General features: G+C 38.8%; 1 protein-coding gene across 2 annotated transcripts in view; it reads right to left on the bottom strand.

Annotated features, from left to right (window-relative positions):
* Positions 1 to 550: 550 nt before the first annotated feature.
* The window catches only part of ZNF217 (zinc finger protein 217), a 28,406-nt gene continuing 12,440 nt past the window's right edge, over positions 551 to 16,516 (bottom strand). Inside the window, exons 2-6 of one of the 2 annotated variants that reach the window (XM_065645853.1) lie at positions 12,565 to 14,361; positions 10,149 to 10,274; positions 7,700 to 9,292; positions 3,820 to 3,948; positions 2,491 to 2,574 (exon numbers count right to left, since the gene is read on the bottom strand). In XM_065645853.1, the coding sequence (XP_065501925.1) occupies positions 3,839 to 3,948; positions 7,700 to 9,292; positions 10,149 to 10,274; positions 12,565 to 13,963 (3,228 nt within the window). In that variant the 5' untranslated portion in view covers positions 13,964 to 14,361 and the 3' untranslated portion in view covers positions 2,491 to 2,574; positions 3,820 to 3,838. Of the gene's footprint in view, positions 2,575 to 3,819; positions 3,949 to 7,699; positions 9,293 to 10,148; positions 10,275 to 12,564; positions 14,362 to 16,516 lie in introns of both variants that reach the window. The other variant, XM_065645854.1, reaches the window with a different exon arrangement.

Here is a 16,516-nt window from a genome sequence, read left to right as displayed (position 1 = left end):
CAGGCAGAGGTGTTGGTGAGGTCTGACACCTCAGCTGAGTTCCAAGAACACATCAGACCTAGAAATTTTTCACAATAGTTTAAGCTTTAAACAAACCCTGAAACCTCACCAAAAATAAAGAAAAAAAAAAAGTCCATGCTCTCCTCATAATTTCTTATTACCACAAAGACTGCATACAATAACTCAATTCCCTTTCTTGAAAGAAAATAACTGAAAGAAGAAACAAAAGGTTTCTTCATTATTGTAGGTTTTCCTCTTAAGCCTCACAGACTGATTTTCTGGGAAGTTACCCGGTATATTCATATAGAGCAACTGAACGCAGCATGAATTTGGTTTTGGGTATTGGCAGGTTCTCCTTCTCCCCCTCCTCCAGCAGTGTGAGAAGGATGAAAGGTCAAGTGAATACAAAATTCCAGGAAACTCATTTTAAGCTTTAAAAGCAAGACACAGAAACCAGTTTTGCAAAACACCAAGTCTATATTTACATCCACATGTAATAATATACTCAGCTAAAGTGAAATACATTATAAATTAAATGAGTAATGTGTGCCTACTGCTTGACAACTTCCGGTTTCAACAATTACAATAAAAGAAAATGGAATGAAATAAATACATTTAAAAAAAAAAAAAAATCAACAATTTGTACCTCTATATATGCACTGTTATTTCCAAAGAAACATACAAAACCAGTAGTATCCCAATAGTTAATACTGATGGGCAAAGTGTATTCTGAAGTACAGGGCTGTGCTGCCATGAAATAGAGTCTTCATGTCCACTTTTCCATTCCAACCCCAAGATACCTACTAAAAAAGGCCTTGAGGGAAACTGTACCAGCATGAAGGGAGATTAAAAACAAGTTTTAGGTCTGTTTGCCAACAGAAAAAAGAAATCTTAAAAACCAGCCCCATACATTTTAATCACAGAACCCCGTAAGGTACACAGATGATAGTTACAGCATGCATTCTACAAGACTCATTGAAAGATCACGCAAAAAAATAGATCAACCATTTTCCAAGTGAATTCATCTTCAAAAAATAGGCTATAAAAGTGCAAAACTAGGAAAACAAAAATCTAGATTATGTACATATGGCTCAGCTTATGAACAGGAAAAAAGGTAAATAGTGTACAATTTCCTGATACACAGCACTTCATTACATCGCCAGTTTACAGAGACATTAAAAATAGGTCCCATATACAGGAACTAAGACGTACAACTGGAACATCTCAAGTTGCATAATGAAAAAACAAGAGTTTCTAGGTTTTGCTATTTTACATTTGCTGCAGGAGGGAAGAGAGCAAAATGAACAGTGCAAATTTTTCATTTTTTGTTTTACTAAAATATATGGAAGTCAAAGCCAGGTACAGAAGAAATTAACTCTTAACTACGGCTTTATGAGAAGCAACTAGGAATGTGAGTCAAAATACGCAACAATTCTGCTTTACTGGCTGGCAACTGGCCATCTTCCCTTTACAAAAATCAAACTGCATGTGCATTAGAAAAAACTCTTGTTGTCTTCACAGAAAAATAAAAAGGAGATACTCTCCCATTAACAGGTTATTTCTCACTTATTTTAAACACCCAGTAGATGCTAAAACTCGACATCAAGAAGCTTCCAAGCACAGTCAAGCAGGCTACACCACAGCCACATCCCTTTCGAAGTCTGTCAATCCCATATTCGTATTGCAAGTCTCTTTGTGACTTTACAGTTTGGACAAAGGTGCAAAGTAAGTTTTCCTCTAAATGTAACTGTATTGAATTTAGTATAAAACTAAACATTTAGATTAGTATCATTTCCCACGCAAGTCCTGGGTATTTTCTGCTGTAAAAGTTTGCATGTTGGTAGAGATGTTTGTTTAAAACGCTTCTCTGAAGAACAGCAAAGGCCAAGAGAAGAATCCAACCATATTTCAGGAACGCCACACTGAAATCCAAATGTCAAGTATTGCCTCATCCTTGCACTTCAAAATATGCTAGAAACAGCCCCAGGGAACCAGATCCCTCCAACACATTATGGTCCTAACGCACACAAGGCAGATCAGCAGAATGTCAGCACTGTTGCTTTGACGTTCACAACATTTACAAACCGGACAGTTTCAGACAAGTTTATTTGGAAGTCGTTTTAAAAAACTAACATAGTTCAACAGAAAAACACAGATGAGAAACTTTCACCTTTATGAAAAAGGGGCATTAAGCCAACAGGATTTCAACTTCAGTATCTATAAGTTTACCTGAGGTGCAATGACTATAAATTCTTTCCAAGAGAAACTCTTCAGCAGCGCTCAAGTATGTAAAAATATAATTCCTACCTAATATTTGGTCAATTAATTCTAATGAAAAATACTCAAAAGTCAATGTCAAGATATACATTCTCCGCATGTCTTCATAATCCCATTGTTTAGACTACTTTTTATGGCTATTTGGTACAAAATGTTAACAGAACCAGTATTATAAAACTGTAGTGTTTTTGTATACAGTACAATCACAGCTTAGTTCAGTAGCTTTCACCATTCATTTTTCTTCAAGGGATGAACTGCAGTTATAACTCCGTAAAACATGCACTTGTGTCCTTAGACCTAGGGGAAAAAAAAGGGGAAAAAATTGTTTTGTGATATACAAGTATAAAATAGTACAACACATTTATTTTGTTGTGAGGAGCATCTTTAAAACACAAAAATAATTCCTTCCACACCCTTGCATAAGCGTATTTAGAAACTGATATTGCAATATAAGGTCTCTGTCTTCTATTTGCCAAACAAAAGCTGGCAATCAAGTCTACTTTTGAAAATACTCCAGCCCCAACTAGAAATACAGGCAGGAAATTGAGTTAGCTTAAAAAAGCAGAACTAGACAAAAATATGCTTAGTATGGGGACGATAAAAGCAGTAAGATTAGAAGAATATCAAGAAATAAAGTATTTTAAAAGCTGTCAGCTAGATGCGAGATAGCTCTGCTCCCCAGATACGTGAAGTCTTTCCATAAAATAGTGCACGCTGGTCCAGGTGCTATAGCGTCCAAGACTTATCTCCTTAAATTTGAATGAGGAAAATTATTTGTAGCTCCGGGTTTGAAAAAAGCACACAGACGTATTTATTTATAGTCTTACAGAGTACTTATCTCCTTAGCAGCTAAGAATGTTGCAAACACAATGGGGTGGTTAAGTTCTGAGATACAGCAAGAGAACTGAGGAGCTGAAGCACAGGAATTCACAACAGCAGGGTCATTCTTTTCACTTGACCTGTTTCCCTAAGAGGCTACACCCACCCCACAGTCAAACAAAGGAAAAACTATTTGAAACAACCTCTCCCATACACAAACTGTTAAGGAGCTATCGGGAAACCCTTACTTCCCTATGAAATAATCCACCAAAAGAGCCTTGTTGTTTGGGGCAATGCTCGCTGTAAGATGAGTAACATCTCCATTTTCAGGAAGGACCAACCGGCACAACCTCCCATGGGATTCCTCAACTGTGGTAACGGGCACTTCCTCTCATTGCTGCTTCTCCACACCACGTTTCCCACCCCCGTGTACTGACTTTTATTGAACAATTCCCCGTGGTATTGTAACTAATTAATGAATTTATCCATTGCCAGCCCTCCCGTTTCTTTTAGAGGAGGACCATCCACATACTCTCTATGCACTATTCAAAACAACTAGTTCTGCTACACCCGTATTTGGTTCACTTCATAAGGGGGGGTTTGTATTTTCAGCTGTTCTGATTCAGACTTTCATAACCTCTCATCACGCTATGCAGCAACCTTTGATGTTATGAGCACACAATGCAACATTTAAGTAACAATTCGTTCAAAAGGTTTCTTTACCGTTTCTTGAAGTAAATGATTAATTCTTCTTGTCACTTGGTCGAAAGTGCGCATTAGCAATGAAACTTTCGTAACTTCGCTTTTGTAGCCCGCTGCTAGGTAAGTGTTGGTACGACACTGATCTCTTTCCTGACAAAAATAAGTTTAGAGTTAGAATTATTTCTTGCTAATCTAATCGGTTGACATTCGGTTGTGAGCAGCTCTACATCAGCATCCAGAACCCCACAACATCACAAACCATCTCAAGAGCAGGGCCCAAGACAAGGTAACCCTAGTCCTATTAAAAGGTTATACATAATTCAGTATCCAGATCTAATACAAGAGGAATGACAAATACTAATTTAGCAACTTTGTTCTAAGCTGTATAAACGCGATATCCGTTTCTCCAGACTACACTCATTTTATTTACAAGAAAGCAATGTCTTTGCTTAACTCATCGTACAGCAGGCTCCACTTTAGGAAGGCTTAAGTGCTGCAATGCATTCTATAGCATAATGCCTACTATCCGCTTGCTGTTTGTTTGAAAATGGATTTTTTTGAATATGAGTATTGGAGAGGAAGAACAGGTATACTACGTTATTGCCATCACAGATCATATGGCAACTGTGACACTTGCAAGTGTTATATACATTGACTTGAAGACCTTTGTTAAGCAATTTTCAGTCTAGTATGCAGGTAATTTCATGTTTACCTGAGACCGTTAATTCAGATTTATACATGTGAAATCAATGCCTATTCCATATTAAGTCTTATTAGCTTAAGCAAGCAGTCAAAAACACTTCATAAAATTAAGGAAAAAGTCAAGAGTCATTACCCCCACAGGATACAAAAAGCCCAACTGCCATCCATATTCCATGAAAGTTTTAAATGCAGCATTGAAAAAAACCTAGCAAGATTTAATTAAATTAAAATGGCAAAGCTAAATTAAAATTTCAATGGAATCTACAAAGCCATTGGAGTGTGTCATGAGCAATTGTCTTTAATTTGCAGCCTCTGCCAGATCAATCAGCCAACAGGTTATCCCTGATAGCATGCTGCCATTGCAAAGGCAACTAATTTGAAAATAACACAAACTGAGTGGTTTCAGAATGTTTCTGTCTCTTCGGGGCAACACAGAATGGCAGAGCTTACAAGCAATAAGGGAAGGCATCATGCTTTAATCAAGTTTGCCAAGTGGAACATATTCTCATGACAACCTGATCCAGCATTTAACATGCGACATAACATGTTCATAGAACCTAAATAACATTGCCACAAGGCACGCAGGCCCTTAAAAGAAAGGTTTTGACATCATGTTTTATAATATCATCAGAGTTCAATAAAAACACTACAGAAACCCGCCGTCTATACCTGCAGTACTTTGCACATGATATCTTAAAAAATACAGCTCTGAGGAGCTGCAACTCTTAAACAGTTGTACTTCAGCTTTTTAACCAAAAAAAAAAAAAAAAAAAGAATTTGCAGAAACTTTCATCTTCGCATTAAACCTCTAACACTGAGAAGTTTGCCTGTCTGCTATTTTCCGCCCTCTCAAACAACTATTAAGGTTTGGGTTAGGTACTTCTGAGCGGAACGGTTGGAAGACTAGGAAATCAGCCTTGAAAGCCCACATTTTATTGCACAGGGCTTTTATTGAAGTGGCTACGAAAACCTACCGAGAGGGTCTTGTTTCGCCAGTTTTTCCAATGTAGGTAACAGCCATAAAAAGTTGCTTTTCTTGCCCTGAGACAGCACTATGTAACGAACTACGAAATCCTTATTTCCATGACAACAATACTGTCAAGTTAGTTGCAGCCATAGTTTTTAGAGCTCTAAATAACAAGAAACAGCAGAAAGGTTCTTGACTACAGGCTACTGTTTCCAGGCTGGTACCAAAGAAGAAGAACAACCTACCACAGATATTTTTCTGGCAGATAGGTGGAGCTTTCAAAAGAAGAACAAGGTGGATTCCAGTGAAGTCATTGTTTAAAAATAGTTTTGCATCAACTGCTACTTCTGTAAAAGCTAACCTCGCTAAAACTACTGGTAAAATAAGAGAATTTGCCTGTCCCGAACATGCGGTAATGCTGGAAAGGAGCCAGACACTGCCCACATCTTGTCCTTGGGACGCAGACTACCCCTTGTCTATCTGCAAGACTTTTGAACTTTCCCCTTCCTGTTTGCAGGAAAACGATTAGGGTTCTATATAACACCAAGAGCATTCCCTCAAAATCCTGAACGTTCTATCTGCTCAACAGATAACGATGCCATGAAGCACAAGTCCTCGGTGCAAATTAACATAGTTTAGTGCTTAAGGACAGTCCTGTCATCCATCAAATGTTGAGATCACACACGAAGCTCTCAGCTGCTATCAATTGTTAATTTAAATAGTTTTTTAAAAAAGTCTTGCAATGCACTGCAAATTCCACAACTGCATGAATGATGTCTGTGCTCAGAAAAAAACCTGTATGTATTGCGTTCTCTCAGATCACTAGGAATCTAAAGACAGCAACAACATTTGTCCTTCTGCCTGTCCCTCCGCATTCTATGCATAACCTAGTGCCCACTTCACATTCCTCAGAGCAATTCACAGTATACAGACAACGCTCTTCATGAAACAAGGAATTAACTCAATTTCACAACAATTTCAGTGAGTGAACTGTAATGCTGGCTCTTCCTTCATCCCCTCCCTACCCAGACTGGAAATGGAACTGCACCACTCTCCTTCATCCTTCCATAACCCACTGGCAAGCCTGAATATTTATGAAGCCCACAACCTTAACACAAGCAAACAAAACACAGAATGGAGTTAGCGAATACAATTTTTTTGCCGTATAACTAAGTGCAGATTCAGTATTTTGCAGTTTGCTCTGACCTAAGGTAACATACCCCTGGCTTGTTCTGAACACAGACGACTTCAGAAGAATAATCTTACTGCTTCCAGAGAATGGGGGTATTCACAGAGCTTAGGAACTTAGCAGAGACTTTAAGACTACACGGCACACACTCACACTATTCACTTTTATAATAGGATCTTCGTTTCAAAATTCAAAGTCCTATATTTATAGCCAGGTCCATACTGACCTCAGCTCAAAGTCATAAATACCATCTTCTACAAATAGTCAGACAACTGCTGAAATATCACCCAGCACCTTTGAATCTTGGCCTCCTGCTAAGTTTTGAAAATGTTGAATAAGAACAAAACATAAAAAGCGTGTATTTCATCGAAGTAATGAAGTTTGCCAAATACATCACAAAACATTTATCTCTGCTAGGCCTGGAATTTTCCACAAACCTTTACTACATACTGCAATGAGACACCACAATTAGAATAGCAGAAATATGTTGTCTTGATTTAACAAAGTTTTCTGTTCCTACTAAAAACTAAACATTATAAAAACCCATTAAAGTACAGAGGTATAAGATTTAAATCATAGTTTTATGATTTGTAATACATCCTTTTCTGCAATTGAAGAGAACAATTGTGCATGACAGCTTTTTTGCGTGTGTGTGTAAGAGGTTTTATTAATATTCCAGATGGTCCAAAGCTTCTTGTATATTAAGCAGAAAGGCTCACTCCATATCCTGGATTAGTTGGCACGTCTGGAGTGCTCTGATGAGCAAACAATACATGTTTGCTATCAGAGATCCACGGCAGGGGGGTGGAGGGAACTTGAGGAACTTTAAAATCCCTCTTTAAAATTCAGACCTTACATGCCTAATTCCCCAAACCAGGAGTTTGCTGAACCTGGATTTTAAATTTAAAATCCAAGCATTGACTGGATGGTGAAATGCTAAGTACAGCTTACTTTTCTGTTTCAAGGTGGGTTACACATTTATCTTTCCTTCACCCTTCCTTTGTAATGGTGTAAGACATTTAACTAGGAAGGAGATACAGTACCTTCTACTGTAGAGCTGGTTACTTGGCCATTGCTAGATCCACAAGAACTGTAAAGCGATCCAGAGCTGTATGGCTCATAAGGTTTGAGAACAGTCAACACATTAGGAGGATCAACATCATCTGAATTCAGAAGCCCTTGTTTGGTTGGCAAAACAGAGGATGCAGGTTTGGTACGAGAACATTCCTGAGGTAGCAGATTTGCATATCTGTTTGCAACACGAAATCTGCTCATTTCGTATCTTCTGTAATTAGCCACTGGAGAGTCAATATGCTCGATAGCTAACAGATTAGGTTTCATTCGTTTAGAAGACGTTTCGCCATAGTCTAGATTTACATTGCTGACAGGTTTACTACAAACATAGTCTCTTCCTCGATGACAAGACCAGGCAGATTCATTTAGGTGAGAGTCGAGAGCCTCATTCAAACTGCTGTTTACTACACCAGACTGAGACACTGAGACACTTGGAGCTTTTACTTTAGATTCAGATCTTTTTACTCTGTCCAATACTGGAGAGGTACTGGAACTGGAGTGCATTTCTTGCTGAGGTTGTCTATAGTTATTTGCCTGAGCTCCAATATTACTTGGCTGTTTGTGAAACTTGAGGTTACTTGGGGTTGTGCTGCTTGAGTCAGTCACTGAAAAGAGAGGGACTTTGTTCTGTGGAGGGTGACACTGTTTAGCTTTCCCTGTTTGCAACAGTTTCTGCTGTATAGATGGGGAAGCCTTATTTTTTTTAGAATTAAAAGACAGAGGAAGCACATCTTTACCAAGCAGAGCCGGAGGGCATCCAGTGCGTCTGGCTTTAGCTAAAGTCTTGCTTCTACAGCCATTTTTGTTAACGGTGTCAGGATTGTATTTGTGCATCAGCCTCTGGTGCATCATTAGGACTTCTGGGTAAAACGTTCTGTAAGTACAAAACGGGCAGGTGCAGGGTGCTAGGAGGCCTCTAGTTGAAACCACTGAACATTCCTGTGAAGTCCCAACAGACAAGTTCAAGGGCCTTTCTTGAGAGTCCACCATAGGTTTGCGTTTGTAGTTTTCAGTGCACTCTCGCACATCATTCACATTTTTTCCATCCTTTAAAGCGCAAACATACTGGACATCGTCTCCCTCTGATGCCACAAAATCCTGTCTCTCTCTTTTATGAGGAATGCTGGGCTGAGCTTCCTTTGTTTCCTTCCCAGCCTTCAGCTTTTCCGGGTAAGGAGTGGACACATTCTCATGTATTTGATTTGAATTGTTACGAACAAAATCTTTGTTCAATTCCCTAGAATTCTTTTTCATTTTTAAAAGGACTGTGCTGCCTATTGCATTGTTCAAGGACAGAACTTCCTTCTGCTGCTTGTTAGGTGGGCAGCTCTGAGCATCTTTGGCACAATCAAAAAGCCTCTTTGAATTTTTGGTTTCTTGAGCACCATCAGCAGCCAGCAAGAGCTCCGCCTCCTGACTCTGTAATGAAACTTTGCTGACACTTTTCACATCTGCTGCACTATCAGCTTGCTTGTCCTTGTGATGTCTCTCTAAATGATACCTCAGTGAAGTTTTCTGTGCTGCTGCATACTCACAGAATTCACATTTGTATGGTTTTTCACCTGAAACACAGTTTTATCGGTAAATAAGTTTCATACAATTTGATTTGAGAGTCTTGAACACTATTTAAAGACAAGGGATTAAATAACGTAGACCACAAAACAGCAAAATAGATTTTTCTTTCCCCTTCCACATACTCGTAATTCTCAAACTCATCTAAATCATTTAAAAAGTACATCTTACTGCTTTTACTAACTACAGTGACACCTTCTGGCTACGATGAAGATTATTTTCCACACGTTGGCTATGTATGGAGATGGTAGCTGACAATATGTTTGGCAGAGATAAGCAGCATAGCTGTAGGTCAACTACAACAATTTGTAGCCCTTGATCATACCACAAGTATGCTGTTCAACAACACAAATGTTACAGTTCATCTATAAATAGAGCTGTTTTAAAAGAAATGAGGACATACTCTAACAGAAGTAGAAAGAGTTTGTCCGGCTATGGAAAACAAAGTTGAACTGAAAAACAGACACGGCTTTTTCCCAGGTAGCAGCAACTGGCAGACAATCAACTTAATAGCTGGGAAACAGGCTTTAAAAAAACAAGAATAAAAACCACCAAGGAAACCCCACTTTTTGCTAGACTGCTAAAAGCAGAAAGAATTAAAGTTTTAAAGTATATTATATTCTTAACAGTACTTAATGTAATTAGCCCTATTCAAAAATATTTACACTAACGTAAACAATTAATTCCTTTTAAGACATTCTAGTTAGATCTTTTTAGCATTAAACTATGCTCTCACTATCAATAATTTTAAAGGCAACTTCTGTTTTTCTTAAGCAAAACCAAACACTCCATCCAACTGGATTCAGCAGATTTCCTTCCCCTCCCACAAAGGTGAAGCCCATTTACCTGTATGAGTTCTGAGATGAATATTGAGGTAATAATTTGAGCGAAAATACTTTCCACAATAGCTGCATTCTCTGGAGGCTCCAAGGTTTTTAACTTTTGCTCTTTCCAAAACATCTTCGTTTTTATCTTTGGGAGAAAATATAGCTACATTATGAAGAGCAAATGCAGATTCGGAGTCTCATTTAAAACTATTACTATCTTAACTGTCTTTTTTAAGGAAAAACACAGAATGATGATCTGTTGTCAACCACAGTCTACAAGCACCTTTTGTTCTGTACTGCTGCACACTTAGCAATCAAAGAGTGTAAGAGTTAAAAAGGTTTCTGCCTGTGTCAAGTAACTCTGTGGTTAGTGACTGTAATGAAGAAGCCCCAGAGAATAAACAAGATGCAAACTAGTCTTCAAAGGAAAAAACAAACAAACAGAACTTTACTGACCAACAGCAACTTGATAGAGAATGGCCCATCTCAAAAATTCACACAGGTCAAAAACTCTATTCTTTTATTAAAGGGAGTGCTTGAATTAATAAGCGTGAGCAACGATGACTCAGACTGTAAACCTGCTCTGCGCACCATGGCAAAACACAGGAAGGGGTTTTGGGGAAGGAAGGCGGGGAGGAAGAGGGATTTTCTTATTAATTGTGATAATATTATTTCTGTGTTAATCAATGGAGTGTCACGCCTGTATAACAACATCCTTACATCTAATGAGTAATCTTCTTTCACTAGAAGCATTAATGCTTAAGCTTTGACAAATACGGGAGTAGGAAAGTGACGGTTGCTAGTTCTGTGAAATGTATTCAAAGAACAAATTCACAGATTCAAAACTGGTTCCACTGAAGTGTAAGCAGCAGTAGTTTCCACTGGAGGGCGGCAAGCACAGCATAATGTGTAACAAGGAAGGGGAGGAAGTTTCCACACATTACACCATTCAAAACAACATGATTTCTCTGGCAGGTTGAACTGAAAAAACATCAAGACAACTTCAGTAAAATATCCAAGTCAAAGCTGAGTGGGAAGAGAAGAAAGGCCACGTTTTGCCCAACTAAGATGTTAGATCCATAAAAGCTTAGAACAGTTCTCTGAAGTTGCTGTGTGCTGGAAAGCTGTACGGGAAACGCAAAGCACGGCTAAAGTACGGCTAAGACAAGCCGTAGCTGTTTTAAGCAAACAGATAATGTCTCCATGAGCGTGACTCAGCATCTCACAATGAAAGCTGCTGTAGTTCAGGGTAAGTCACTGAGAAACAGAACAAGCAAGTTAACATTAGGTAATAATTCCACTCCTTTGTTGCTGAAGGCAAAAATAAAGGGCTGCACATTACCAGAAATGGAAAAGTCAGTTGTGTGTGCCAGGACATTCTGTACGTTGTGTCTTTCCTTGAGGTTGTGCAAGTGTCTGTTCTTTAAATGCAGACTCAAAGCATGTCACACACAAATGTGCTAGATTAGCTAGAAGACTTATTCCTATTCCTTTTTGTCCGCAGACATACAATCTTTTCAATTAAAGAATCATTCAGTATCACTTGTTTTTTCTAAAACACTGTGAGATGCAGAATTAATCCTGGGTAACATGCAGATTGAGCCTATCTATTCTGTCAATGAGAACTGTTAGCAATCCTTCAATGAAGGGGAGTTAAATATACACCTCTTACATCCATGATGTCCACATATTAATAGCCTGCATGCATGTCAAAGAATCATTTAGGTTGGAAAAAGACCTTTATGATTACCAAGTCCAGCTGTTACCTAGCACTGCCAAGTCCAACACCAAACCATGTCCCTAAGCCACGTCCTTACACAAATAATTTAAAATTGCTGCTTCTGACATGTAGGCTTTTGAGTTACATAGCATTCGAAAGAAACAAACCTGCAGTTTGATAGAAGAAATCTGGAATTTTTCTTTACTCCTCAGGATCTTAACAGCTGCCAGTATCAAGCACTGGCTATTTTCTGCCCTTTCTTAAAAGATGCCAGGGAAAAAAGTAAAACTGAAATGTTTTCTTCAGAAATACTATTTATAAAACGTGCTGGACAAGAAGAGATACGCAACACTCAAAAGCATCCAGTAAAACTAAGAATCTTACCATCACAGGTATGAGAGAGAGGAGGGGAGCTGGAAAATAAACAGTGACTTTTCCTGGACTGACTGTTATTAGAAGTATTTCAATGATTCCAGTAAATCAAATTATAACTGCAAGAGGGCCCAACACAACTTCAAAGATCTCAAAATGGTGGTGTCACAAGCTTTCTTTCTCATTCTTCTCTTTTCCCCTTCCTCCTCCATAACATTTCATTTCTCTGCCCAAGCTTTGAAAAGGTAACTGAGAAAAGCAAGATGCATTCTTTGGCTCTAAAGAATCCCTAAACACCACAATAACAGCTGTTTCAAATGTATGTGCTCAAAATGCTGCTCACCTAAATTAAGCGTTTCTGGAAGCCCATCTTCAGATCCATCTTCAGAGCCTCCTTCTATTCGATCTCCTGCTCCGTTTTCATCCAGACCTGCCATTATATCAGCACAGCACGTCCTGGAAGCAGCTGAAGTCTCTCCATCAGTCCGTCTGTCCCTCTTATGTACTCTGGAATGAAGGACTAGCTGGTGGTATGTTCTGAAGGCTTTACCACACTCGGAACAATGTGTTGGTTTCTCTTTGTTCTGGGACAGTTTAGAATCCATGTCCATAGAAGGCACTTCACCGCCAGGATGTTTTAATTTGTCGTGGGATAAGTTACCATTCCCTGTATAACTGCTGTTTTTATTTACTTTCGACTTCCCTGTAGTTTCAGTCTGGCTACCTTTATTTGCATTCCAAATTTCACCAAGTTCTTCTTTATCAGAAGATGAATCATCATTGTCTGTACTTCCTTCTTGCCCTGTTTCTTTAACTTCACCACGGCCAACTGCAACTTTACCTTTGGTAGCCAGCTGCCACGCTTGATACGTGTTGAAAGGATCTAGTTCAGCTATCCATTTCACAGGTTTTTGCGATTTGTCATTTTCTGGAACCAAGTTTGGCCTTAAGTTCAAGAATCGCAAAAATTCCTCTCTTTGAGATGTTTCTTCTGCATTAGGTTCACCAGTCACTTGAGGGCTTTCACCACTGGGTACTGATTCTTTGGTGTGCACTTTACTGTGCTCAATTAGAGTCTCTTTATTGAGAAATAGGAAACCACAAACCATACAAATTTTGTAAGGTGACGTTACATTTTCAGCTACATGCTCCTGCACCACCTCATTTATTGTTATGGGGCTTTCAGAACTTTGTTGGTGCTTGTTTCTAGAACCAGGCTTTCCAGTATGTGTTCTCATGTGATTTTTGAGGAACCATGGCTCTTTAAATCTTCTTCCACATACATTACACCAATACATGAAAGAATCTTTATGCTTTTTCATGTGTGCCTCAACATCAAAAGCCTCATCAAATGTTTGTCCACAAACTTCACAGCTAAGTTTTTCACTGTCCTTTTCCTTGTTTGGTGAAGGCAAGTTTGTCCTTATTTGACATCTATCTAGAGGACTAAGATATTCTGCTTCAACACGCAGGACAGCTGGTTCACACAGAGTAGGCCTATGCTGACTTAAAACATGCTTACCAAGTTCTTCGGGATGTTTAAAAGTCTCATCACAAAACATGCAGTCCAGAGGCATGCAGCCCTCAGCTTGCATGAGAAACTTTTCTTGCAAGCTTTTGTAAGAAATTGTGTTTGTTCCTTTTATTGTCATTGAGGCATCATTATTCTCCATCTGTGCACCAACGGTACTGCCTATTCCATCCGGTCCATCCATGTATGCCAAGAGAGGCTGAGTTGGCATGTTTCCTACGTTCTGTTCCCTATTACATGTTTTAATGTAAGGTTTCAGTTCTTTGGGGATGCTCACTGATCACAATAAGGACACTTGTAAAGTTCTCCAACATGTGCTTACAAGCCTGCTACACTAAAAAACCTCTGCCAGGAAAAAGTTTTTTTTTTTCCCACAGGCAAAAAACCCTATATTTCTGATTTTTATCTGCGTTTACACATCACTGCAAGTGTATCCATCGGTTCTCTCAGTGACGGAATGAGGCGGGTTTTTTTGAACTATTTCTTCTGATTTTTCAAGTCTGTAGAAACAGTCAGTTGCACTTAGTTTTTTTGTACAAACTTTTCAAATAGTTGCATTGGGTAAAATACGCTCAAGGACAAGTTCAGTGCCACAGAGAACTCCAGCACCTGGAAAAAAAGAAACAAAGTCAGACTTTTCAAAAGAAAAGGAAAGTATTGTCTCCCAAATAATGAAAACACTAGGGTTAGAGAACTGTCGAATGCTTTTGAACACAGAAGGCTTATTTTCAACAAAGAGTTAATGAGGGACAGCTAGAAGGGGCTCTGGTCGCCTTTCTACCTACCGCAGCTGGAACAGTATGGTCTTGAACATCCCTGTATTCCATTAGCTGGGCATCCGTTTCAAGATCGCTGCATAACAGCAATACTTTGTCTGCTATCTAGTCTAAACTTATTCTCATCCAGCCACACAAAGCTGCTGAAACCATATTTCAATACGCACACTACTGAATTCCCAAGTAACTGCAGCAAGCCAAAGTAACCTTTCCTCAAACCTGTGAAACCAGAGTTTGGAGGCACAGAAAAACTTTACTTGTTTGTTCTCTCAAGGCTGTTGAGCAAAATACTTTTTTTTCAGACTAGACAGCTCTCTTAGTTCTGGTACACAGTAAGCATCAGTAAAAATCTTTGTCTAAAGAACTATTCACTAATACCACTACTCAAAGCTTTTATTTTATCCACAGATTTATAGTCTCAGTGACAATTTTAGACTGGTACAATTAGATCAAAGTTTGAAATAAATTAATTACACCGTTTCTTGAATAGTAGTTTAGTATTTAAATCACCCAAGAGGCCAACTATCACATTTAAAAAGGAAATGCTTCAAATTTCAAATCACATGCAACAAAAAAAATGTGCTTTATTGATTATACTCAAAAGGGAAGTTTTAAGATTCCACAAGATTAAAGAGAGTTATAATATAGTTAATCACAACTCAAGTTTAAATGTGTAAGTCTACAAGAGTTATAATGTCTGTGAGCTGCAATTGAAGGCCACTGCTCTTTGGGCTGGCAAATCGCAGTATGGTGTAGCTCAGGACTCTGATCAAATTTTTGGATAAAAGAAAAGTCTAACAAACTAATACAAGACCATAGAAATTGAAGAAGAATCATTCTAAGATAAGGCACAGTTCCGAATACGTGAATATCTAATGAAAATAATGCATTCAAAATTTGACTCAAACCTCAAGCTTTCACAAATTATTTCACAAAAGACAGCTGGCCAATGATTCACATTACTTGAATTAACGTCCCTCAAAACACAATATGCTCTATAGCTCTTATAGCAGAAGACAGTATGGGCAAAGTAAGGTTTTAAAATTCGTCTCAGCTTCCACCTCTGCCTTGCTTTTATTTGGAAAAAATGGAAACATTTTGCGGCATTTCAGCCAATGAATAGGTTAACAACTCAAACACAAGCCTGTAATAGTTCAGGCTACAGAGATTTCCATGAGGAGCAGCTGTAGCAGGTAAAGATGTAGTTATCTATGCAGCTGAGGTGACCTCCTCCAGCCTTTTCTGATCAGCCATGCTAGCTGGACAGAAAAACGTGGTCTTAAGCCATTAAATCTTAAACCATTTCAATAGAAATCACCCACCAGAACTTGAACTGTTTACATAGTTCAGTGGCCCAAGCCTGTTTGCAGAGAACACTCCTGCCAGGTCACTTGCTGGCAGAAGGTCCAACAGCCACAGGAGGTGAACGGGACAGGACCTGTAACCAGCTCAAGCAAAAAGGCAACGATCTCTATCTACAGACCCAGAGTTTGATATGATGCCTTCAACTACATATGATACCTTTACCTACCACAGAACAGCCAAGCCCGGGCAAGATAACCATCTGGGAAAGGAGACATGACAATACATTGCTAGGAATTACAGATCCAACATCTCAAAACACTTGATCGACTCACTGCACTACAGCCTGGCCCTGAGAATGCTCTTTAGTTTGAATTTGAAAAGTTAGAAGCTACTTTTCCACCATCATGCAGACAACAAGATCCTGGAGCCTAATACAGACTGACAAACAAAACTACCAGAATGCCAACACAGAATAACATTCATGTTGCCAGTTGCTTCTTTTCCATGGTTTTTTTCCTGTATCTCCAGAGCTTACCATCTCCATTGTCCAGCCCTCTAATCCAGCTCTCAACAACAATCAAATCTGACACCAAGAAGCGCCTACCTTTTTTTTTTTTTTTTTTTTTTTTAACCAAAGTTGTTTCAGGACCAGGCCGACGACTCACCATATGCTAAGTTAAACA

This window comes from Caloenas nicobarica, chromosome 15, assembly GCF_036013445.1.
Source record: "Caloenas nicobarica isolate bCalNic1 chromosome 15, bCalNic1.hap1, whole genome shotgun sequence".
NCBI lineage: Eukaryota > Metazoa > Chordata > Aves > Columbiformes > Columbidae > Caloenas > Caloenas nicobarica.
The sequence above is the reverse complement of the archived record's forward strand: the minus strand, read 5'-3'. Positions and strand labels throughout refer to the sequence as shown.